The sequence below is a fragment of the Anser cygnoides genome, chromosome 4 (genome assembly GCF_040182565.1).
Source record: "Anser cygnoides isolate HZ-2024a breed goose chromosome 4, Taihu_goose_T2T_genome, whole genome shotgun sequence".
Lineage (NCBI taxonomy): Eukaryota > Metazoa > Chordata > Aves > Anseriformes > Anatidae > Anser > Anser cygnoides.
Window position 1 is genome coordinate 65211241 of NC_089876.1, and position 24543 is coordinate 65235783.

General features: G+C 42.9%; 1 protein-coding gene across 11 annotated transcripts in view; it reads left to right on the forward strand.

Annotated features, from left to right (window-relative positions):
* Positions 1 to 24543, forward strand: part of TMPRSS11E (transmembrane serine protease 11E) — a 46678-nt gene that overhangs the window by 14051 nt on the left and 8084 nt on the right. For 2 of the 11 annotated variants that reach the window (XR_010831234.1, XR_010831233.1), the window contains exons 1-6: positions 8421 to 8508; positions 9125 to 11990; positions 19273 to 19396; positions 20460 to 20575; positions 22345 to 22412; positions 23952 to 24115. Coding sequence is in view for 9 of the 11 variants with exons in the window: in XM_048073584.2 (XP_047929541.2) it covers positions 11898 to 11990; positions 19273 to 19396; positions 20460 to 20575; positions 22345 to 22412; positions 23952 to 24115 (565 nt within the window). In the remaining 2 variants the exon portion in view is untranslated. Of the gene's footprint in view, positions 1 to 4875; positions 5011 to 6616; positions 6748 to 7939; positions 8058 to 8367; positions 8509 to 9124; positions 11991 to 13487; positions 13565 to 19272; positions 19397 to 20459; positions 20576 to 22344; positions 22413 to 23951; positions 24116 to 24543 lie in introns of those variants that run through there. The other 9 variants (XM_048073584.2, XM_048073582.2, XM_048073590.2 and 6 more) reach the window with 9 other exon arrangements.

The following is a 24543-nucleotide window of genomic DNA, read 5'->3' on the forward strand; positions in this document are numbered from 1 at the left end:
AGTGGATGATCTTTCAGAATTTGTTATAAATTCTTGTTTAATCAACAAGTCTTTGATCTTATGCTTCACCATGTTGCGTACTATTGTATTGTTTTTTCTGATTTAAATCTGATTTTTTTCCCCCAAAAATACCCAGGATTCAGTTCTGTCTCAGTGCTCTCCTGTTGTACTATGACAGCTTTTAGAGCTGTCTTTTTCTCTTCTGTCTCCTTATCCTTACTTGTAGTAACTCTTTTGATGAGGCCATGCAGTTTGGTGTATTACTTTGCTGTCTTGGTTCAAGTACATAACCTGTATAGGATTTGCATTGTTGGCTAAACCACACAATGCTTCCTGCTTTGGATTCTTGGGACTCTTGATCTGAATTATTACTTCATTTTCCTTTCTGGTATACCTAGCCTGTCAGTCTCACAAAGGCATCTCTGCCAGTCCCGTGGGTACACATCTTCGTTAGCCATCTGTACGTCACACCACGTGATGACACGCTGCCTGCCGTCAGCCTTTCTTGTGTGACCTCCTACTTTGGCCTGCGCTTTGGAACAGGGCTGTGAGACAGCGTGCATTGCAGATGGATACCAGACAGCCCGACCTGATGGCCCGTACTGCATCAGACAGATGTAGGAGGCTTGGATTGCTCTTTGTCCTTACCGAGCTGATACTGCAGCTGTGGCTGCTGTCACTTCTCTGCATCTTCCATGTCAATTTAACTACGACAGGAGGTCCTTTAGGTTCACGTGGCCAGGGTCACTGTAGGTATCAACCTAGAAGGGGACTGAGTGCCGTCATACTCTGTTGCTTAACATTCTAGTGCTGGCCTATGCAACGCTTTTAGAACAATTGCTTCTTAAAGACCTTTAAGATGCTGACTTACAAGCAAGTGACTGTGAGGGTTGTGCCTCCAGAACAGAGGGTGGGTTCAGTGTCTCTAGAGCTGCGTATGTTGTTTTTGTGTACTGTCCCATGGGAGGATGTGGGTCAATGACTGCAGCAGCAGCAGACCCTTCAGCAGGCCTTCAACTGTCCACTCAGTCTAGCTCTGCTCCCCTGGCAAGCAAGAGATGAATTGTGCCCGTTTGGCTCAGAGCTGATGTCCCTGCATCCCTAGCAAATTTCACCAAGGCCCTCAACTTTATCTAGACACACTCAAATGATCTTGCTGGCTTGTCCCTGAACAGGTGCAACACAAGACTTAGCTTATCACTGGCAAAGCTTCCCTCTTATAGCTGCTGTACGCTGGAGTGTGCTGGTCTGTCTCTGTTTGCCGTGCCACCTGGTAGTGTCTGTGCATAGCAGACCTGATTTTGGAGAGACAGAGGCTCCTTCCACCTAAGTCTTTTTTCCACAAGTAAGGGAGGTACCCGGACTGTAGTATGCAGACACAGCCTGAGAAACTCAGCTGTCACCAGCACTGTTCGATCCTGTCTCCCCACCCAAACGCCGTGTAAGCCTGTCTCTCTGCACCAGCATTTATTTATTTTTTTAGCAACCCAGGACAGGGTCTGGCCTACCCAGTCTCAGCAAGCAGGAAGGGTGGAACATCCTGAGAACCCTGCCTGTCTGCAGGGAGATCACCTGCCTGCTCACCACAAAGACATTTCCACCTATTTATCACAGCCCTGTTTTAGCTAAGCATTTCAGGTGCGTGTGTCCTGTTTCTGTGTAAATATGTGAAAGTATTGGCACCAGGATGACATTGGTCCTTTTATTTAAATAATAAAAAATCCTTAAAATGCTGTGTTGCAGCTAATGAAAATTTTGAAGCACAGTGACTCAAATGTTTGCATGAGAAAAGTGCTCGTTATAGAAAAATAGTGTGCCCAGTGGTGGGAGACAGTCTGCCTCTAGTGTTCGGTGTTACAGGGTACCCAAAGCACGTTCTGTACATTGATTTGTTTCCTGCACGGGATGAGGCTCCAGGCTTACCAGAGAAGTCCTTTGTGGTTGCTGCTGGTCTTCAATGCTAGGACACCTTGGTTGCAGGAGGGAATTTGGATGAGCCTTCAAGAATAAGCCCTCTTTGAGTACAGGAGCTGAGGGGCAGCAGAGGTGGAGCTGGGACGTGCAGGCAGTTGTGCAGAGCCAGGGCTGACACTGTTCTTGCTGGTGACAATCTAGTGCAGCTCCGTGCAGTGTGGACAGGAGTGAGAAAGTGCACTAGGACAGGAGCGATGTCCTTTACATGCTGGTACCTTTTTGCATGGTCTCTTTGCTCTCTGTTCCCTGAGACTGGTATCTCTGTAGTGCCACTGTGACACTTGGTGTCTGCTGTACCTTGGTGTGGCAGGACAGTTTCTGGATCCATGAGGCTGCAGGACCCACAGGCCTAGTGTTGGAGAACTGTTCCTTTCTGATGTTCAGCAGTTCAACTATTGATACGCCTTTATTTGTTGCTCTAGCCTCAAGTTACCTCACTGGAGGAGTACCTAAAACTAGGTATGGGAGTGACAGGAATTTCCTCTTGCATTTTTCTCTGCTTTTTGGAGTTTAGATTCTTGTCATTCGTGGCAGTCTCAGTCTTCATGAATAAAAGTTCCAAGGTCTGCTTTACGGTGTCTCTTGATTCTCATCTTCCTGTTCCTTACCATCATCTTCGCTTTCCTTCTTTAGAAACCAGAGCTATGCTCAGTATCGTGACCACTTCCATTTCATTGTCTCTCTTTTCTTACACACTTACATTAAGCTGGAGATACTTTGTCATGGCACAGACATGTTCTTTATTTCATCCTTCACAATAGGAATAAATTAAGTAAATTTTCCTTTATCTTAATGCTATCGTTGTAGAACAATTAGGTTAAACAGAAAACACCAATATATATTTTTTTCTTTGGAGTTATCTTTTATCCACTAGAGATAAAAACATAAATCCAGAAATGAATTATAAGGATTATTTTTTCTTAATCTCTCTGTTCCACTCCTCCACTTTTTTGTTACTTTGCCTTTAACAAAACTTGTATCTTAGTCTTGTATGCATGTGCATTACTTCATGTACCTCAGTAGCCCTCCTGAAGTCATGGGCAGAAATTGTCAGCCAGTAGGTATTAGCACAGTATTGGGTAATTGAAAGCAGATGACTTAACTGGCGCCTGCATATCAGTTTCTAATTCTGCACTGATTTCTACATGCGCAACTTGTTACGAGGATGATTGTTCTTGCTTCTCTGCAGTTACAGAACTGCCCAAGGAGAGGTTAAATACTATAGCAATAGCATTTACTGTGGGCATGTTTATGTGTTAATCTCGTTTAAAGAAGAGAATGAGAGCGGTCATGGCAAACGTGATGGGGGAAATGTCACGTGGGTTGTTGAAGCAATTCCAGTGACACATTAGTATAGCAAGATCTTGTTAATGGATTAGTGTTTAAGGCAATTCTTCAGCATTCTGCAAGTCAGGGCAGTTCAGGATAATTCATGTTTCTCAATTACAGAAGAGATTGACAAGGCAGCAGGAGACTCCAACCAGTACATTACTTTGTGTCAGTGAAAAGGAGGGTGTTTTTTTAAGAGTACCTTAAGTGAGACACTGAGTGAATGCTGTTTGACTCAGAGTCCTAGGTGAAGCTATGCAATCTGTTTTTAGGGGAGCAAACAATAAAAAAGATTTTTAAAGAAAAATATTATAAGTTGAGTCATCAGGCATAAAAATGATTTCTGTATGCCCTGGTTTTGAATTTCTTCCCCCATTGGCTTGCAATATGCATGAGTTGATATCAGAGCAATGTAAAAGGATAACCAAAAACTTAAAATACATATAAAAAAAAAAAAGTTCAGTTTGCTTGTGCAGTAATCTCTGCTCCAAGCAATTTTACAGCTTGCACACAAGTTATTTTCCCTGTTTTCTGGTGGATAGTCCTGCACATCTTGCAGTTTGTACTGATACCACCATAGCAGGACAACCTAATCCTGTTAGTGTTGTTACTGACAAATCAAAGAACTGTGCTAAAAGGAGGTAGTTAACAAATGCCTTTCCAAAGGCTGAAACAGGATTTACCTTTGGATATGGCTTTCTTATCGTCTGCTTTATGCAAAGAATGAGATTGAAATCAAGGGATGCTGGCGTTATTTGGGTGACACTGAAGGTACCAGAGCATTTGTGGACTGGGCTGGATGTTGAGCTCTTTCTGGAAAACTCAGCTGTCTGTGTGCCATGTAGGAAACTTTGGTGCTTATGGAAGATGCCTCCACTTGAGGGCTGAAGCTGTGAACCCGCTCTGGGACTCAGCTACACGTGCTACCCCTTATTGTTTGTTTGTTGGTTTTTTTTTTTCTCCTTGATAAGAGAACTGGGCTTAAGTGATACACATGCCTTGTTGTCATAGGGTTTCTGTGTTTAGACACCTTCAAAAGAAAAAAAAAAAGTAGCTTTGTGTCACATTTCTTCCAGCTTCAGTTCCCAGAGTTACTGTGGTTGAGTGTTACTTTGATTCTCACATTCAGAGTCTTTGTTTTTCATGGACTTGACATCATCAGGATGATCTGGTTTGAACACACTGTGTAGACAGAGTAAGCTAGAGAAGGCTGCAAAGTTGGACTGAAGACTGCAAGTTCCAAGCATGTTTTTGACTTGAATTAAGCAGACAATTAATAAAATAAACCCAGCAGCAAATCCTCTGGCAGCAACAATCAAACACAGTGCTATAACAATCTTAACTGCTACAGCGCTATCAAGAACAACTTCAAAAATGGATGAAGGCTCTTGTATATTGAAAACTTCTCTTGTTTCCTGAAGTTTGGCAACTGATGCAATGAAAGGTACTCCCTTAATAAAAGTGGAGAAGAAATGGAAGGTTTAGTAGCTATTGTTCATCAGCTATTGTTTGTGTGGTCCTAGTACAAGATGTTGACAGCTTCCAGAAAACTGACTTGGCTTTGTTTTTCAGCAGCCTCGTTTCAAATAAGGATTTGGAGCTGTTGGGATAGTTCATCACCTACTCTGCAGAGGCATTGCGTTCCCATGGCCTAACTCCTAGCCTGGGCAGAGGGACCTGAGTGTCAGTCAGTGTGCAAGGACCCAGGTACACTGCATTCCTTACTGCCATTTTGTTTTTAGTGAAGTCTAACTCAGTCTATCCCTGCATGACCCACATCTTTAGAAGTTACCCACTCCTAAACACCTGGTTTTAAGAATCACGCTCTAGAAGCCTTGTTTTGAGTCCTTTGTTAAATTTTTTTTGTGTGAATATGCATATGTTCTCTCTGGAAATCCACTTGTACGGAGATGGACAAAGATAAGCTTTGTGTGTCACTTTGTGCAGCCTAGCAATTGGTGTTTGTAAAGATAAGTGAATGTGACTGAAATCCAGTGATAGATGCACTTGAGCCACATGCATCTTGCGGGAAAGGAACAGTCAAATTTAGGTACAAGTCAAATTGTAAGGTGTTATGGGTGTGCACCGTTCTTTTTCCACCTATAAATACTTTGAAAGAACTAAATACATTTTCTTGCTGAATATTGATACTGTATTGGAAGATACTTGTGTGCAACCTTGAGGAAAAGCATAAGCTATGAAGTTTGGATCTGCATTTGCAACAAGTAACAACATAAAAGTTTGCAATGGAGTTCTGACCTTATTATATAGGCCTGGGCTTTTCCCTTCCAACTTGCATAGCCTGTAGGTCACCTTTCTTTGTTTTTGACAAACTCCAAATGTGTTTGCAGATCACAACTGTGAGAGTTGTTGTACCCTGCCTTGGCGAGTGGGCTCTCATAAACTTGTGGCTACAAAGGCAGGCTGAGCTATGAACATCTGTGTCAGATGCTGTACCAGGAGGTGATAGGACCAGCTAGACACTAGGAGCAGTGGTCTACAAACACTACGCTCCAGGTTAGAGAGGGTATGTGGGATATGGAGGTTGTTCACAATTTTCTGGTTGAATCCTGAGCGTGTTGGAGGGATGCTGTCCCAGGCTGGGATCTGGGGACTGGTGCTGCATGAGTAGAGCCTTAGACCCCTGCTAAGAGTGGTAGTGAGTGTAGCATATTTTGCAATCTTATCTAAAGATTAATATGGCTCATGCACTACTATTTTTCAAGTGGAATTTTTCTGAAAGCAAGTTGAAATGACCTTTGTTTTCCAGAATCGTTGAAGATAATCCAGAGAACCGTTTAGAATCAAATAGAAGCAGTTACTGTATGAAATAATGTAGATCCTGGCTTTCTGGCAACTTAGGAAAACCATAGGAATAGTAACAAAACCACCACAGTCATTACAAGTAAGGGGCCTTTTTACAAGCTTTAAAATGGGAACAGTCTTGTTAGTGTCCTCGTTAGTACTTAAAAGAAAAATTAGATCGTCTAGTGAATGCAGAGAGTTTTAGGCCAATTAAACTTCTTAATTAACCGACCCTAAGAAAGAAGAGAAACCAAACCTTGCCCTGCAGTCTTCTTCAGCCTTTCCCTTCAAAAAGGCTTCCGGTGGCTGCCTGCCTCAGGAGGTATGTTTAGGACAGCGGCATTTCATCAGTACTGACTTTCTCATGAAGAAAGAGCTGCTGTCCCAACAAAGGAGCAGAGTAATTTGTCAAGAATCTTTTGTAAATGCTAGTATCTTCTCAGGAGTTTTCCATCCTAACATTAATTTAGGATTGTTATGAATAAGGTGGTTTATGTTTCCTTGGCAGGAGTCTTGGAAACTGGATGCCTTTACAGGAGAAAAGGTGAAGACCATGCTTGCCTGATTGAACACTGATGAACCGACATCACCTTTGTCTCCAAATGTAAAAGAAAATGACATTTCCTGCCATGACTTCTGGTAAGTGGTGGTTGCAGCTTTGCTAGGCTTTGGGGAGATGGTGCATATCTGAACTTTTCCAAAAAAGACGCTGTCAATTTTTGCCTCTATGCAAGACAAGATGCGGTTGCTTTTGTGATACCACTTCAGGCTCTTTCAAATCAGAGGAACACCATTCAGCTTACTCAGAGGGGTCTCAGGCCCTTTTTAGAGCTTAAGGGCTCTATTCTCGAGGCCTTGTGTGCTATTGTGTGTCGTCAATTTAACAGACGTGGTAACCTTTAGCCAAGAATTTTGCTGCTGCAAAATACAAGCTGGACCTGTAACCCAAGCTGAATGTACTCTTGAGTGCTGAGAAATGTGGCACTTCTTCTTAAGCGATGGTTGCCATGCTTGCTTAACTGTCTAAGAGCAAAGACACAAATACATCCTTCCTGTGGCTACTGATCTAGCTAGTCAGGTCAGACCATGTTTTGCTCAGGAGGCAGATGGGGACAGGCTTTGATCCCCAACTGCCTGTTGTTCCATCAGAGGATTAACAATATGATTAAGAAAGAATGCCTGGCAGGTAAATGAACCAGAGACTCATGGAATAGTCAATGGAGGACACCTAGGGAAGATGAGAACAAAGCAGTCAGAGTAGTACGGTGCTTCCTCAGAGTGGTTTCTAAACCTACAGCGGTTTGACTCAGGAAATCTGTGGATCACAAAGGTGTAATCATCATATTTAACATCTTTATGGGGATTTTTCTTCTAGAAAAGTGATTAAACCTTTTAAATGTGCAAAGTATTTGACATTTTACATATTTTGCAGCAAGGAGACCCATACCTTACCTGTGTATCATATGACAGAGTATCTCCTAGTGCTTGTTTTAAACCTGCTGTTCTTATTTGAAGTCCCCTTAGAAGAAACAGTGAACAGTCTTTTCCTGTTTACTCTCACAATTCCACACATTACTCTCTAGGTATCTGTTGCCTCTCTGTGCACCATTTTCAGGTTGCAGAATTCTGGTGCCTTTAGACATCCCATGCACAGACACTCTTTGGTTCCTTTGGACAGTTGTGCTGCCTATTTTGGGACATTTTACAGTTCCTCTGTATCTGCTTTGAGATAGGAAATGGACCAGAACTTCATGCAGTATTTAGGATACAGGCATAATGTGGATTCATTGTGATATGTGCCCCCTTTTTTGTTTCTCTGTTCTCTTTGCAGATAATTTCTATCATTTTTCTCTGGTTTTTATTGCTACTGAGTTGATATTCTCGTAGGAGTTTCTGCCTCAGTCTTATTCCTGAAAAGCGTAACCAGCTCAACACCTGTCATTTTGTAGGTAAGGCTAGGACTTGTTTTCTCTGTATGTGTCACTTTATACTTATCAGATTCTCATCTGTTTTATTAGTCTCTCAATGTTGTGAGATGCTTTTGGAGTTCATTGTGCTTAGTTTTTCTTTCTACTGCCACGAGTATGCAGTTATTGTAGGATGATTGTCACCTCGCTAATTATCTCCTTTTTTTCTTTTTTTTTTGCATACCATTTATGAATATAACGAATAGCAGAGATACCTGTGAGTTTGTGAACTGGCTTCACTAAAAATCATTATCATTTTTCTTCTCTCTTTTAACCGTTTTTCCATCTTAAGTCTTCATATCCCATGGGAGCTCAGCTTTTTTAAGAAGCCTTTGTAAGACAACGTCCTGTTTAATTTCTGTAGAAAATACAAGTAGACAATATCAATCAGACTTGCCTCATGGACCAGCTGTTGACTTGCTCAGGAACTGAGGTAGGTTTTCAAGGCAGGACTTTGATTTACAAAAGCTACCATGGTTCTACCCCATATAACATATTTTATATGAATACTTGCTACTTTTATTACTTAGTTGCCTGTACTAATTTGGTCACTTTGTAGATCATGCTACACTATAAAGGGTTCCCCATGCTTGTTTTACAAGTTTGTTTTTTTTTAAAGATTTCCCCTAGTTTTCTGGCAATAAAGTAGTGTTGGGTTAGAGGCTGCATACCATCGTCAGTCACTTAATTTTTCCATCCTTCACCCTGGTTGAGTGCTATCTGTTCTTGGTTGTTTCTTGCTGTTAGCTTTTCCAACCAGTCTCTTCTGATACTTCATTTCTAAGAAAAATTATCCAGTTGGTTCTGGTGTGCCTCTGTCTAACAGTGTGTGTGCAGTTTATGCGCTTAATTTTGTAAGACTTCACACTTTTCAGCTTTTCTGAAAAAGGCTTTATTTGTTCCCAATGTTTGTTTTAACCTTCTGTTCACCTTTGGGCTTTCTGAAGTTTTTTTTTTTATTTAATAAGCAGGATGCATTTGTTCTGAGGCTAACGTGATGTCTTGAAATAGTGTTTATGTCTCCAGAAAACACGTATAATTCTTTTAAGGTTCTTCCTTTAGGTATGTGGATTTTACTGCAGTTATGTGGTCCCTGTCTTCAAAATTGAATGTGGTAGTAGCTGATTTTCTGGCTTTGGTCTCCCTGTAGAAATGTTGAAACAGGTGCTGATACTGTTCAGGTAGGTGGCAGAAATATTTTAAAGCAATTGTGTGTACTAGTCAGGTCTGAATCAAGAATTGCTTCCCATCTTGTGGGTTTCCTGGCTGTCTATTCCTGAAACAATTGCTCACAGCATGCAGAAAGCTGGTATTATCTGACTGACAGTGTAAAGATTTCACATTTTACTTGAGAGTAATTGGAAATAATTGTTAATAATTGTTCCCTGGCATTTTCATTATCTTCCTGCCACCACATTTCCTTTATGCCTGTTTGCACATGTCCTTGTTAAAGGTGAAGTATTCTGGGTCTGTGCCATCATTATCTTTTTTCAGATAGTTCTGTGAAACATAGGAAGCATTATTTTTGCTTTCTGTCTCTGCATTCTGTTCACATCAGACTTTTTTTTTTAAATTCTGTTTTGTTTGCTATTGATTTTTGTCATCTTCTGATGTATTCTTTACTTAAGAATGCAGTGTCTACTGTAGGATTCAGAACGATGCATCCCCTGTGCACCAGGCTGCTTTCTCCTACTTGTCAATTTAAAATTCCTGTATGATCTACCTGTTGTGAAGTGCAGATGTTGTTTACCTGCTAATCTCTTGCTACTCGAGAGGCTTCCCCAGTCCCTGATGAATCTGCACCTCTCTTCCTTACTCTGTTGCTTTAGCCATGCATTGAGACTTTGCCTCCCCACCAGCCGTTATGGGGGGTCCTAGTCTTTGGCATCCTACTTGGCATCCTGCATTCTGCCTCCAGAATCTCTCTTCTTCCCTTTCTTGTACTTAATACCCACATGGACCACAATGCCTGCCAACTGCCCAATATTCCCCGACTTGTCCAGGCTTCTCTTGAAGTTTCATGGCTGCACCAGCAGGCACATCAGTACACACTCTCTGCAATCGTGAGCCAAACCTGTTAAGTACCTGGTAACTGAATCACTGGTGGCTATTGCTTGTTCCTTCCTTCCAGCTGGAGTTCCTGCTGCAAGGAAGTATTGTTTGTACGAGAACATACACCATCACCTTGTGCGGAGGGAGGACCGCTGGCCAGGATTATTACATCCTTCACCAGTTTGGTGCCTTCCTGCTATAAAACTAGGCCTGGAAAAGCTTTTCTGTGCTCTGAAAGCCTCTTCGGTTTAACCTTTCCACTTGAGCAGCAATGGGTTGTTTTGCTTGCAGGTGAGACTGTTCAGAGGCTGCCATGAAGCCTCCATGTCATGTGTTCTTCCATCTGTGCCATGATAGTAAGCAGGAAGGGCTCCATCTCTGAGGATTGTGGGCTGCCTGAAATGAATACATATTCACACCACCTACACCTACACCTGGGTCACGTAATCATGGGACACTTGATACTTTACCCTCAGAAATTTTCACCCTCTAGCTAGTTTCTGTCTGCATTTCTCTTGCACATCTAGACTGGCTCAATAGAAGTCTACTTTTATGGCATGGAAATGCAGCTTCCGGTTAAAATATTGAGATGTAATTACATGATGTATTATTAGTAACTGTATTTGTTGTCTTTCATAATAAGTTATCCTGTGACCTGGACTGAATTGAAATTATGAGAAGCTGAGGTTTATCTTTAGACTGTATTTCAGCCAAAAGAAGCTGCCATTCCCAGGAAGGCTGTGTTCCTGTTAGCTGGCTATGGACTTGGTATAAGGTGAAAGGAAGAGCTCCAGCTACATAAAAAGTATTTGGAGCAGCATGTTTATTGGCTGGTGATCCCTGAGTTATGGAGGGGTCAAATGAAGGATATTCAGGTGTCGGGGAAGAATCCCTACATGTTAGAAACTTTATTGCAAAGAGGCTATCTGCCACACACACACCTCTCTTGTTCTTATGTTCTGTCCCCTTTATTTGCCTTCTGGAACAACTCTATGCATAAGGCTATGTGGACATATATTTTTGAGTATGTTTAGTGGAAATGAGAAAACGTAAAAATTGAAAAAAGGATTGAGAAAACATTGAGAAATACTACATTAGGGTAGTTTGGGCTTGTGATAATTGACTTCCAAATTAACTTGCCATAGCTAGCACAATTAGAAATGCTTATGTAGAAAACCTGAAAATATTTATATCACAAATGTTTGTGACCTAGAAGAATTTTCCAGGACAGAAGTACCTGTGGCTAGGTGGTCACAATCAAAATTAACATCTAAGAAGTTAAGGAAGAATCACAAACTTGTCCCAGTAGTAACAGTTACGCTCAAGTTCTTATCTGGCCAAATGGCACCTTTCAAGGAAGTTCAAGGGAGTTGAGGCACATGCCGCTGAACCTTCATCAACTTACGTCAGCTCCACCTCTAACCAGGGACTGAACACTGTCTCTCTAGAATATGCAAATTTTCTGTGTTGATCCTGCCCATAATTTCTGATTTGTTTTTAATTCTGCCAAAGAAGGAAATAAACTCTGCGTCCTTGCAAAATTTTCGTGGCTCTTCTGATTTGGGGTGTTGCAGGGTGTGTAGTTAATGCTCTGAAAAGGCTTTGGGATTCCTGGATGAAAGGTGTGATGAAAGAAGGGTACTGTTATTGTTTTAGGGGAGGAATCATGCTAGTGGGTAAGCCTCTGTCACTGAGACTTGCTGGACTTGTTTGTTCTGACTTGCCTATGACTCCTTTCTTTCCTAATTCAGGTGATAAAGCCTCAAGTCTATGCTGAGATGCTGCACAGTGTGTTTAGTAGTTCAGGACGGTGCATCTCCCAGACAGAAGAACATACTGCTGACCTCTCGTTGGTGTCCAGAGGTGAGTGCCACAGCCATCAGACTTGCTACTTGGTAGTTTGGGCAGCGTGGTTATATAACGTGCGGATTTATAGGGCAATTTCAGGGCTTTGACCGAGGCAGGGGTGGAGAATGAATGGCACTAGCTCTGAGCTTACATCTGATTTGAGCTGCCTTCTATGCATCAGTAATCCTTCTGATCCTTCCCCTTTTCTCTTCACCCAAAATGCGTTTGTTTCCCAAGAATTCCCTGGCTTCTCTAACCGGGTGGTATGGGGATAAGCCAAGGTGGTCTGTGGCCACAGAGGGTTTTAGGGGGCAGGTGAGAGTCCTCTCTCTAACTCTGATCTGCCTTTCTTGGTGCTGAAGTTAGTGATGCAGTCACGATTGCTGAACTAGCAGCATGGTATGAGATGATAAGCAGGATAAAGTTATAAAAATATCTTCTTGTGCTCCTATTTATTTTAGTAGGCTTTGTACGCTGCCAGTGAAGTGTTAATCTGTGCAGAATCAGCTTGGAAGCGCACCAAATCTGGTACCAAACCATTTCACCCACCCTACCTTGGAATGAAAAACAAGACATAAAAAAACATGGAGATTATAATTGCTTGTCTAGTATCTCACTTCTGGAGTAGATTTCCACCTATTAATGAGGGAGGAAGAGCAGGCAGGCAAAGCCTTTTTCAAAGGCTGGAAAGGAGAGACCTGCTGTGTTCTGGGACTGATGAACTAACAGAATTAGGTACTAGTTTGTGATCAACGTATATGATGATGTAGAAGCTGCTGAGCCTTGTTCTAAACCGGTTGTGTTCAGTGGCCAGGTACTTCATCTCCCGTACTCTAGAATGGTCTCTCACACCTTCACGCAAGTTGTCAAGTTCTTATGTTGTGAGTAGCCTTCCTAATTCTCCTAAAGCTTGTTACAGAACAGGGGAGTCTTTCCAAGATGTTTTTGGTGACAAACAACTGTGGAAAAACATGTTATTAATCAAGGTTATTTCAGTTGTTGGCCCTAGTTATATCCCACAGGTTATGGAACTAGTATGGTATGCCAGCAAAGAACTCACAACCACCAAAAAGCTGTATGCAAAATGGGTGAGAGAAAGGAACCAGAAGTGTTTTGTGCTGATTGCAAAGGTGATTAAATAATTGAGGAAGTCTTTGTGAACAGCATTCAGGCATTCTGGACATTGTTAACTCAGACCTTATCAGTAATTTATCCCAAAGGCCGAATGCTGAGCTTGAATCTTGCTGCAAATCACAAGAGCAGTCTTGGAAGCTGTTGTCTTTGCTTAGCTGAAGTGTGCTTCTGGGAAGCAGCAAGGGCCTTGGTGGAGTTGTGGATAGTTAAGGGGAGGGGCTCAGTTAGTATGTGGCAAATACATTAGTGATACTTTATCTGACTGCAGAGGGGTGGCATGCAGCACCTACTGTCTTTGTGGGATGTTTGAGGGTGTGGGGAGATCAGGCTGATTCAGCATGACGCATAGAAGAATACACACATTGTTTCCCTCAGCAGATCCCTTCAATATCTGGAAGTCTACCATTGTATCAGAACTGCTTTAGGAGATGTCAAACATTGAGTGAGTGACACGGGTAAGCAAGCACTAGCTGCTTTTATTTCAGTGCCTGAAGTAGTAGGGGAATGTTGTCCCATCCTCTTAAAAGTGTGTGTTGTGGATATGCCACAAGAGCAGAGGAGAAGGATGAGGTTGGTGTGATTGCTCATAGCAGAGGTGGGAATGGAATTAGCGTGTCTTGCTTGCGTGGCCGTGTACTTTTGCTACTGGACTCCTGGGGTTAACTAGACATGCTCCAATTACTGCCATTCCCAAACATCCTGCCAAGGAAGAACGCTTCAGGGACATAGTTTCACACTGCACTCACCAGGCCAGCAGATTAGTTTGTTCAGTTGTCTTGTGAAAGGTCCCATTTCTATTAAGAGTGATTGTGGGGCTATGCCTGAATCCTAGAATGGAAAACCGGGAGCGACTTTAATCATGGAGAGACCCTCATCAGTGTGTTTGCAGGCCATGTTCTGCCCTTGGCTCTTCTGGGAGTATTGCAATGGCACTGAGCAGTGGTTGGACTGAAGTTATTATTGGAAGAAAGCAGCAGATCAGATAGCAAAATTGAAGAGTTTGCATGTTTTCTTCTGCACAGAACTTGGCAAAACACTTCCAGTAAATACTACTAAAAACATGCCATGGTTCAGATCCATTTGAAAGCAGATATAGGTAAGGGGTGCTATGAGGACTAAGCTTAAGAAGTCAGAAAAAGTCAAGGGCAGATTCCCAAAACAAAACAGGGAAGGGGTTCCCTGCTTACCTTTTCCTAGAACACGGGTGGTAGTTTCAACTCCTTTCCCTGTCTGAACAGCCATTTTCCATTTAACAAAGATCAGTTTCCTGGTATCAGTGTTACCGAGGCTTTTGGTAACATGCAGTAGCTCAACTAGAAGAGATGGAAAAGTTCAATATAGTGAATCAAATTCTGCCAGGCAGACCTGGGAGCTGGAATGAGTGTAGTAACCTTTTAGGGAGTTTGGTACAGAGTGAGAGAAGAGGGACAGCTTATCACCTGTGTATTGTGCTTGTCTTTACTTTTGGATAAATGTTCCAAATTGGAAGGTAGGGGGTTCATTTTGGGCTGATCAGAAATCCAACCAGAAATGCTATCAGTTCTCTGCTTGGTTTCATAAGGAAGACCAGACAATCTTGGCTCCATTAAAATTTCAATACAATTCTTTCTGATGTGCCAATAACTATTAATGTAGCTTTATTTCTTCCTACATTTCACTTATTTTTAAAATATCCTGCATCAAGGCTTGACATATATGCATAAACACACCTTTGTGTGTAAAACGGCTATGTTTATATTGAATTAAGTTATTTCCAAAATAGTTTATTTGGATTATTTTTTTTTGGCATGGAATAACTTTTTAGTCATTGAAATGCTTTCTTTGGCACAGAGCCAAGGTGTGTAAACTGAGACTAATAGTTCCCATTACCAGTCCAAAATGAACCATGATAGGAATTTCAGATTCTACAGTCACTGGATCGTCTTGGGCTCCTTGGGAATTAAGCATGTTTTAAACGAGAATGTTGATTGCTGGAGGAGGTCTGATGTTCATTCGACGTCTTGCCAAGATAAGCAGGTTTGTACTGAACTAAAAGGTCTAGGGTTTGAAAGTTCTTGCTTATTTCCTGCAGACCAGAAGCTGCCAGATAGAGACTGTGAGGAGGTGGTTTTCAGAGCAGGGAGGACTCAGCCTTCCAGGTCTCCAAGTGGAAAGTGACTTGATTTCCTAAGGCTTACTTTTGAGGAATGAAGGTCATTCTCATCCTTTCACAAGGGTGGGTGCTCTGTTGGAGGATGAGTATATTGGTGTTACCTGAATTCCCCTGATAACCCTCCTGAGAGTGAAGTGTTGGTTACTGTAGTTTGGGCTGTAAAAAAAAAAAAAAAAATAATAACAATAATCAGCATGTGGTATAAGGAAAAGATTCATTTATAGGCTAAGGTAATCAGATAATCTCTGCCTCTGCATTCATCAGCACCACAGAAGAATCAATGTTTCTCTGGCCAAGGGAGTGTTGCTGGGTGGAGCAGAGTTTTCTTGGTGAGTGAAGCGTGAAGACCATACAGAAACCTGATTGCTGAACAGGGGGATCCACCTGCTACTGAGCTATTTAACTACAGAGATAGCTGTCCAAGGCTCAAGAATCCCTGTCAGGTGGTTATTCTGGTAAAGCATGACGATCCTGCACCTCCTGGCACGGTAGCAAAAAGGCTAGGGGAGTGAAGGAGCTACTTGGAGATGGAACTTGTGTGATTATTACTGACTGAATAGAGTGGACGTAACCTGAACAAGAACTGTCATCTTAAACGTCCTAGTTGGCCTCAGCAGAGTCAGGCTCAAAGCCAGACCTACTTGTGAGTGTTTTTGTTTTTTTGCATACAGTCCCTAACGCAGTAGAGTCTAGGACTAGAATTCCTGGGCACTACTGGAAATACACGTTGCTCCAATACAAGTAGTACATGCTTGGTGTTGCCTACACTCAGGCTTTTCTTCAAGGAGTGATGGATAGCTACTCCTGGAACAAATAAGGCCACCTGTTTTTTTTTTTTTTTTTTCCCCAGCCCTTCTGCACAGCTGATGACTAGCATGTCTGCTGTTGAAGTGGACAGAAAAGATGGGGGCTGCTGAGCTAGGACCTGCACTTGGGCGGCATAGCTGAAGGATGTATGCTGGCAACTGTGCACTGTGGGAGGTGGTGAGACTTGGCCCTTCCACTGCACAAAAGATTTTTCTTGTCCTGGTACTCACCGTAGCCAGGTGGAGGTCAAGAGCATCCTGCTAAAGAGAGGAAACTGGTTTGGGTTTGAAGAGGTGGTAGACTTCAGTTTGTATATCCCATACACAGAGTAATAACCTGTATGAGTATAGAAATATAAGCAAGTGCTTCATTAAAACTGTTTTTTTACATCCTTTTAGTAAAATCAGTATCAGAATTGAAGAAGGCTTTCTAGTTTTCATCTTCAATGTTTTCATTTCCCCCAGCACTGTAGCAGTTAAGGTATCTGTTTCTCCTTTGCAAATCTCTGTGACCTCTAGAGAGCAGGCAGGTCTGAAATGTTGGGGAGGGGGGTCTGTGCTGGCAGGGTTTGATGTGTATCCAGTATTTGCATGAAAAAAAGAGACTGAAATTCCAGATAGTGCTCTGCCTGTCAGAGCACGAGTCCCATGGGCAGCAAGACATTCATTTCTCTAGTGTGACTCTTAAGCTTTTGAATCTTAATCGTAAGGCCCCATCTTGAGGAAATCTATATACAGGTCAAAAAAAACATTGGTTAAGAAATAAGAATACTGTTGCCTCAGTCTCTGCAGAGTCAGCCATATGCTGTTGAAGCTGTGCTTCATGCTCTCTATGCCAAGAGCAGCGGAAGGACGTTGTGCCGATTGCTGTTTGAGTGGAAGCCCACTGGGATGGGAACAGCTGAAGCACAAGGAACCAGTCAAGCCTGTCAGCAGGGGCTTGGACTGGAGAACAAAAGCTCACCAGTGCAGAGAACAAGGTTGGATGCCAAAGCAGCATCTTGAAAGCACAAGAGGTGACTAGGTGAGGAGGAGGCGTATTATTACCATAACAGCCAAGAGTCTTGCCACCCAGGGCACTGGCCATGAGGTAAGCTACAGTCTCACCAGCTGGGTCTGAAAGACCATGAGCTGTGAGATGAGGATGAAACTGCAATGTGTTGAATTGAGGCAGGGCTATCCCAGAGGTATTTCATTTTCATCTGAATTTCTACATCCGTTACACCCTTGGTTTAGGGGGTGGCATATACAGTGAAGGTCTAGATGGCCTGAAGTCAAGGTCTTGGTGAAACCAGTTCAGTCCTAGTGACTGAATACTATAAGCCACTGCAACTTGTGGTTCCCAAAGAAAATAATCTTGACCAGCCTAGACAGGCTGCTCCCATCTGCTCTACAGTCTGCTTTGCAGAGACCTGCCATCAGGGAACTGAGATGGTCTAGTGGGGAGGCAGCTAGACTTGCAGAAAAGCCTTGCAGAAAACACCACCGGTTGGAGAGCATAAAAACTTTCCTGCCTCCCTTCTTAAGCAATGGACTGGGATGCCTGCCAGCACTCACTAGATAAACCAAGGTTTTGGGTGACGAGATTAAACTGTGTGAGTTGCTTCCAACTACCCTCTCATTTACTTAACACTCCCTCACTCTATGCAGCCCCCTCAGCTGCTTCTTCTCTGTCTCTGTCCTTTTTTTTTTCCCCCTCATTTTCCTAATTTATGTTTCCTGCCATCTCTTCCTCATAGTTTTGCTCAACTTTCTTACCCTTGAGGCAGAGTGTATAAACCCACTCACTCTCCCACTGCGTCACTATCTTTGATGTCATGGATTTGTGCATCACAGCTTTACCTTCACTGCTGGTCTGTCCCCTGAGCTCATCTTAGGCCACTGGCAGCCTTTGCTGTCATCCCACTCTGCTTGCTCATATCTATGTTCACTGTGCTGTCTTCCTTGCCACCCCACAGCCAGAAAACCTGCAAAGCATCGCTCTCTCTGCCTACCTGCTGCTTCCTGCTCCTGTCTTCTCAAATGTTGTTCACAAACGATTGTGCCAAAGGCCTGAAAAGGGGGAGAATAGCATTTAGTATGTCTGGCACACAGCAAACGCAAACATGGTTTAATGGGCATAATGCAGTATGGTGAGTAGTCAGCTGAGAGCCTCCACCCCAGAGCTGGCCGCTGCCATTTGTCACTCCAGGCGCCTTTGAGGGATTATCCCACATGTTCTACTGACACCTTGTACTAAAGCCAGCCATGATGTAGAGACCTGGTGCGTGGCATGACAGCAGTGCCCTGTTGAATTACTAGGGATCTGAAATAATTGCACTTAAGGCTTTGCATCATCCTACAACAAAGCTACTGAGGATATGCGCAAAAATGTAGTTTTCCTAATGTTCTCTTGCCTAATGCTGTGCAAGAGGAAATAAATGGGAGGGAAAGGCTTACTGTGCATTTGTCCACATGTGAGTTAGGCTCCCAACCCTCTCACGGGTCTGCTGTCTATAAGACTGGGTCTTCATGCTGTGTGTTGACACATTAGTAGCTATTTCTCTCCTCTCTGACAGGCTGTCTGGCAGAAGGCATGATGCTCTTACAATATATGCATGCTTTTGCTGCAAAGAAACCCAAACCCAGTAGAAGACCAGTAAATGTTACTACTCATACCAATGAAAAATAACTCAAAGCTGTGTGTTTTATAGCATCTCTGATAGCCTAGAGTGTAGAAGGTACCTCCTCAGTTATGAACTCTTACATTCAAGTTCAGTTTAAATACCTGTGGGCAGCCAGCTGCACTTGAAATCTGTGTAATACTTCTTGACGGGAAATTGTCTCTACTGACCATGCCTGCACTACTTGAGGCTTTTCTCAGCTGTGCATGTGAGGTAGTGGAGGCAAGCTGGAACACAGGAGATTCTGACTAAATACAAGGGGAAAAGCTTTTGCCATGAGGGTGGTCAGAGACTGCACAAGAATCCCTGAGAGATCTCTGTCCTTGGAGATGGTGAACACTTGACAAAGCCTGGGGTAACCTGCTCTAGTGGAACATGGTCTGAGCAGATCCAAACCCCTAGGGTTTGGAGGCCTTTCCAAAACCTACCTCATTCGGTGAGTTAGTGTCAGTGAGCTGAGTTAAGCTGCACCAGATACAGTTTTGCTCAGGGTGTGTTATTGTGTTTCTAACAATTTATCCGTGTTTTCTTCTCCAATGCAGATATTGACTCGGATGGACACAGCAGTGAAGCGTATGGAGCCATGGAAGATAGCAGTCATCGTTGTGTCAGCAATAACTGGTCTGGCCATTGTCATTGGCTTGATTACATATTTTTTATGCCATTGTAAGTGCATCACATTGTTGTTGTGGTAACGAGACTTTTGAGTTATCTGTTGTGTTTCACTTGCTACTGTGGTCCTGCCTGGTGATTCAGGTATGAAATTTACCCCAGGTATCGAATCTGCATGAGAACTTACTAGACCCTGTGAAAGTCCTGTATTGATTAGAACCCCCCCCAAGAATACTTAAAATATTACTTACCTGAAGTGGGGATTTAAATTTTGTCTGTACTTCAGTTTGCCTTGCCCTGGTGTCTCCCCTGGTATCCACAGTTAACCAATTACTATGGTCTTGAGTGTAAACCAGAAGTGTCTCGGTAAGGCACTCAAGCTATGCATAGTAAGCATGGTCTTGAACAGGGTTTTTGCAGAAACTGAACCTGGTGTCTCTGGCTGAGGATATTCCAGAATGAGAAAGGACCGAGGTTTGGGCTTTCTGGAGACCTGGTTGCCAAGGATCTGGTTTCAGTGGTACTTGAATGATGTCACTCTATTCCCAGTTTCTGAAATACTGATGAGAGGGGTTTTGAAGTGTATTCCTGCCGGGACAGAGCTAGCTGTGTTGCTGTCTCAGGTCACTGAGAGTCAGTGAGGCCTTGGTTTATGTTAGGGTACTAGAAAGAGTACTCTCAGAGCTGCAGCTTATTTTTGCAGTTAGCTTTTTGCTAACTCTGCATTATAGGGCCCTTCTCTGCCATTCACTTGAGAGCCAGATTTTAAACTTAACCCGAATGCTGATTGGGTGCAAACAGCTCTACGCCACCTGCCTTTGTGGGGCAGGGACATGCCAGAAGGCATCAAAGCTGATTAGAAGAAGATGGTCCTCAGAAGTTTATTAGTGGATGTAATTTAAAGCTGGTTGGTGTAGTTGTCAGGGTGGAAATGAGCCCCCAGCTGGTCCATGGAGGGACAAGGTGGCCTAGATCCCCCTTTCCTCACAGTGCTGCCCAGGGCTTGGTCACAGCCAAAGCCTGGAAGTCTTACTTGTGCCATGTTCTGTGTGGAGCTGTGCTTGTCTGAATTGTATTGAAGAAAATGAGCAACTTTTCCTTTTTCTCTCCTCTGCAGATCAGAACAGATATTACAATGCAGCTTTCCTTATCACCAACATCCAGTATGACACTCGGTATGAAAGGCAAACCACAGAAGAATTCAGATACCTGAGCCAAGAGATTGAAAACATGGTAAACTAAGATGTTTCTCTGTTACTGCCTGACCTATGGTGAAGAGTCCTTCATTTGTGTGATTGGAAATTAGACTCAGAGGTGATTGTGCCTCATGCTTATGTGGCTGGATTATACTGGGCTGTTCCCAGGGCAAAGAGTAGGAGGATGAGGAAAGGAACAAGATTAAACACTGGAAAAGCTGAGTCTGTTCCCTGACTCTGCCACTCATCTGTATTTAGCAGGGTAGTTGAGACTATCCTGCCTGCTACTGCCAACAGAGAAACCAGCAATGATATTAAGTTTTAAATGCTTGAGAAAAATGGTAGATTGCTTGGGTAGAAAAACTTTATTGGAAGATCAGCCTGTGTCCTGCATATTGCTCTCAGCATCATGGTATCTGCATGCCCTGCAATTTTTTCTATGGTGAGAGTCTCTCCAGACTCTTTAGAGGTAGGTTGGTGGTGTTTTTGCTGCTTGGGGTAGATGGGGAAAAATAGCACAATGTGATCAAGGCTCAGATCATCACAGTGTTAAGTGTCTAGTCCTCTTGGAAATAATCAGGAATTAGATGCCTAACTCCTGCTGGGAACTTCATGGTTTTCCCACAGTTGCACAGGACTTGCATAGAGGGCAGTGAATGGCCCTGTGCACTCCCACCCCAAATCAGGCGGGGGTTGTAAATAGTTGTGGACATATTCAGTGCAGGGATAGCATCTGGCTGATAGAGGATGTTCTGTGCTGGTTGCTGTACCCTAGCAGCTCCAGGGCTATTTCTTATTGAAGCCTAGAGCTGGGCAGTAAAATTGCAGTCCGTTCCCATTAAATAAGGGGGTGTACTGTGGGAATCAGTAATTGAAAAAGTTCAACTGTCTAGCAGAGGAACAGTTTAACCTCAGCATGATTCAATGTCCCAGAGGGCATACAGTGTATAAACTAGAGCTGTGTGAGGCTGTTTGTCCAATGCTCGCTTCTGGCAGGGGGACTGTGTTGCTTGGCACTGATTGCCTTTTAACAAAGATGGAAGACAGAGTGGTACAGAAGGGAGACTAAAATTACTTCAAAGATGCACAAAGCACAGCACCATGAGGAAGCTTTAAATGGAGAAAACAGCAAAAGTCCGGATAACTTATTTAAACCAGAAAGTTGGGACTGCATGCCTTTCTGGGTGCTGTTCAGTGTGTTGGTTCAGGGCAGATGCACTCTAGATTCATAGAATCATAGAGTCAATCGCTTTGTCCCTATTGCTTCCTGTTCTGTCACAGGACACCACTGAAAAGAATATGGCTCAGTCGTCTTTACAACCTTTCTAGTCATCTTCCAGTCATCTTTATATCCCCCCCAGTCATTTCTGGACTCTAGCATTCAACAGTGAGTGTTAAATTCCTTGTTGTTGTCTCTGCAGTCAGGAAGAAGGAATCATACAAGTACTTCTCTGCTCCACTGCAAGCTTGTCAGCAAGCTTTAAAACCTTGCTGTAGTGGTAAAGATGCCTTGTTGACTGTGTGCGAACAGATGATAAGCACACATGCTGTCTGTTCCAGCAAGCCTGTAGTTGAAAAGGCACCCAGAGAGCAGAAGAGACAACAAAATTTGTCAAGACGGCAAGATTTGGCAAGTCAGCTGTTTATTTTGGTTCTGCAACTTCCAATGGAAATTTAGTAGTAACTTTGGTGTAGAGGTAGGGATCTGAAAGCAGGTTTTTGTGCTTCGGAGACTGATGAGACTCTTAGTTTGAGAAACGTGCACATATCACGGGTCTATTTCAACACATTATTTTCCTTTAACAGATGTCTACAGTATTTAAGAAGTCCATTCTAAGTCAAAGCTACATCAGGTCCCATGTTATCAGTCTAAGGTAAGTAATGTGAAGGTCAAGAACAAACAGGAATGTAATGAAGATCCTTTCTTCCTACCCCTTGGCAGTAGGGAATGTGCCTGGTTGATTTTGCTTGGTTTATGCCAGCTGGATGACTAAGTCTTGGATGCTTGTTGCTCTCCATCAGGGTTCAAAACACTGGTGAGGGCTTAATCTGCTTAGAGGTCAGCAAAGAATAGAAAATTGGCCTTATACTTTGGCAAGTTGATTACCTGAACACCAGCTGTTTGTGGCTGTGATGCAGTAAGTGAATTGTTAGGTGATCCCAGCCTTCACTGCTAGTTAAGGGCTTGAGAGATCCAGTCAGCTCTTTATTCCATATCATTCTTCTGGTGGAAGTCCAGGCTGGTGTTTACTCCTCTGTGTGGTGTACGGCAAGAGGTGACTGTTCTCCCTCCTCTCAGAAAAGAACTGAAGGAATAAATTCCACTGTGAGATGCCTGGATAGAGAGAGAAGAAAGGAGGCAAAAGGGACATGCAGATATGAAGATCCTGTGAGAGCTTTTAAGTCTTTCTTCTCTGTGCAATAGTTATGTGTTGCTCTCAGTGATAAGAACCATTACTTCCATCACACAATTTGGGTTTCAAATAGTTAAATTTCTATAAGGCCTAAATCTGCTGTGGAATATCTTTTCCTTTATATCAAAGAATGCCACACTTCCTGCAAATATTCTTTTCCACAGCACTTTGGGGATCGCTAGATGGTTATTTCCTTAAGTTGTTCACATTTTTCTCTGCTACTGGTTTCTTCCAGAAGCCTCCCATACTGTATATCAATTGAAATTACAGGATTTGGGAGCTAGACTTAAGCAATCCCTTAATACCTTTTAGGCTGACCAAACAGTGCACTGCTTTTAAACTGTTTCACTAGAGTGAGTACACAAGAGAGTACCTTCTGTTGTGTAAATGTGCACTGGTTCAGCTTAGCTGCATCTCTGCTCTCTTTGCCTCTAGGTTTCTGTTGCTTTCCTTTAGACTGTTAGTCTTAAGTATCATGCTTCGTAGTTTGTATTGATAATAAGTGATCATGCCTTGTACTGGTAACACAAACTATTGAGATTTTTGTCTCTCAATCCAGTGAAGCTAACTCACCCATAAATGGACAAGTGACTTAAATGGAAAGAAATGCCAGAAGACCTTTTAAATTTCTGTGGATCTGAGCTAGGTCTTATAAATGGATGTTAGGAATGGCTTGTTAGGTATCTGTGGAATGGTTTTAACTCTTGTACTGTTTCTACTACTATGTTCTGTTGATGGAGCTGCATAGAGACTAAGGGGAGTATTCCTTCCTCTCCTTGCAGAAGATTCCCTCTGATCGTTGTTATAGCATGAACCAGGCCTTTTGCTGTCTGCTGACGTGTCGTCATCTTCCTTTGCTTGTGCACAGCTATGCTATTCGTTCTACACATCTGTGCAGACCAGACCTGTTCTTGTATGAGGAAGGCAGACAGTGCAAGCAGGACTAAGAGGCTTAGTGGGCAAAGAGAATGACACCACTTTGTTTATGTTGGTTTGCAGCCCAGATCCTGGCGGAGTGCTTGTATCTGTTGCTCTGGTATTTAAATTTGCCTCAGCTGATAGTACGGCAACAAGCTGGAGTCGTGTCAACAGTGTGTTACGCAGAAGGCTGAAAACAAGCTCAACGTCATTGAATGTTGACCAGTCTACTATAACTGTCACAGGCAAGTGCCTTAGGTTTGTGTTTTTAGCATGGAATTTGTTCCTCATACTTTGCTGGTTTCAGTGTAATGAGCTTCGCTTTACTACACAAATACGTGCAATTGCTGTTTTTCTTCTTTTCCCTTCTCAAAATTGTCTTAGTGGCTGACAGCCCAGGAACTTGAAAGTAGTAGTAGCATGAAGAGAGCTAAAGCAGACTGACACCCGCTTTAATGAGTGTGAGCTCTGCTCTGTGCGTCAGAAGTTGTGTGTGTGACCTAGCTCTGAATGTGATTGGCCAACCTAATCCATCAAAAAAGAGGCCCAACTTTGCGATCTGAGTTCACAGATTACTCTGCTAAGATGCACAGTGAATTGGTGAGGAACCTGTATCACAAGGTATTTAAATGTGGAGTCCTCAAGCTCTTAAAAATAAAAATAAAAGTCTGAG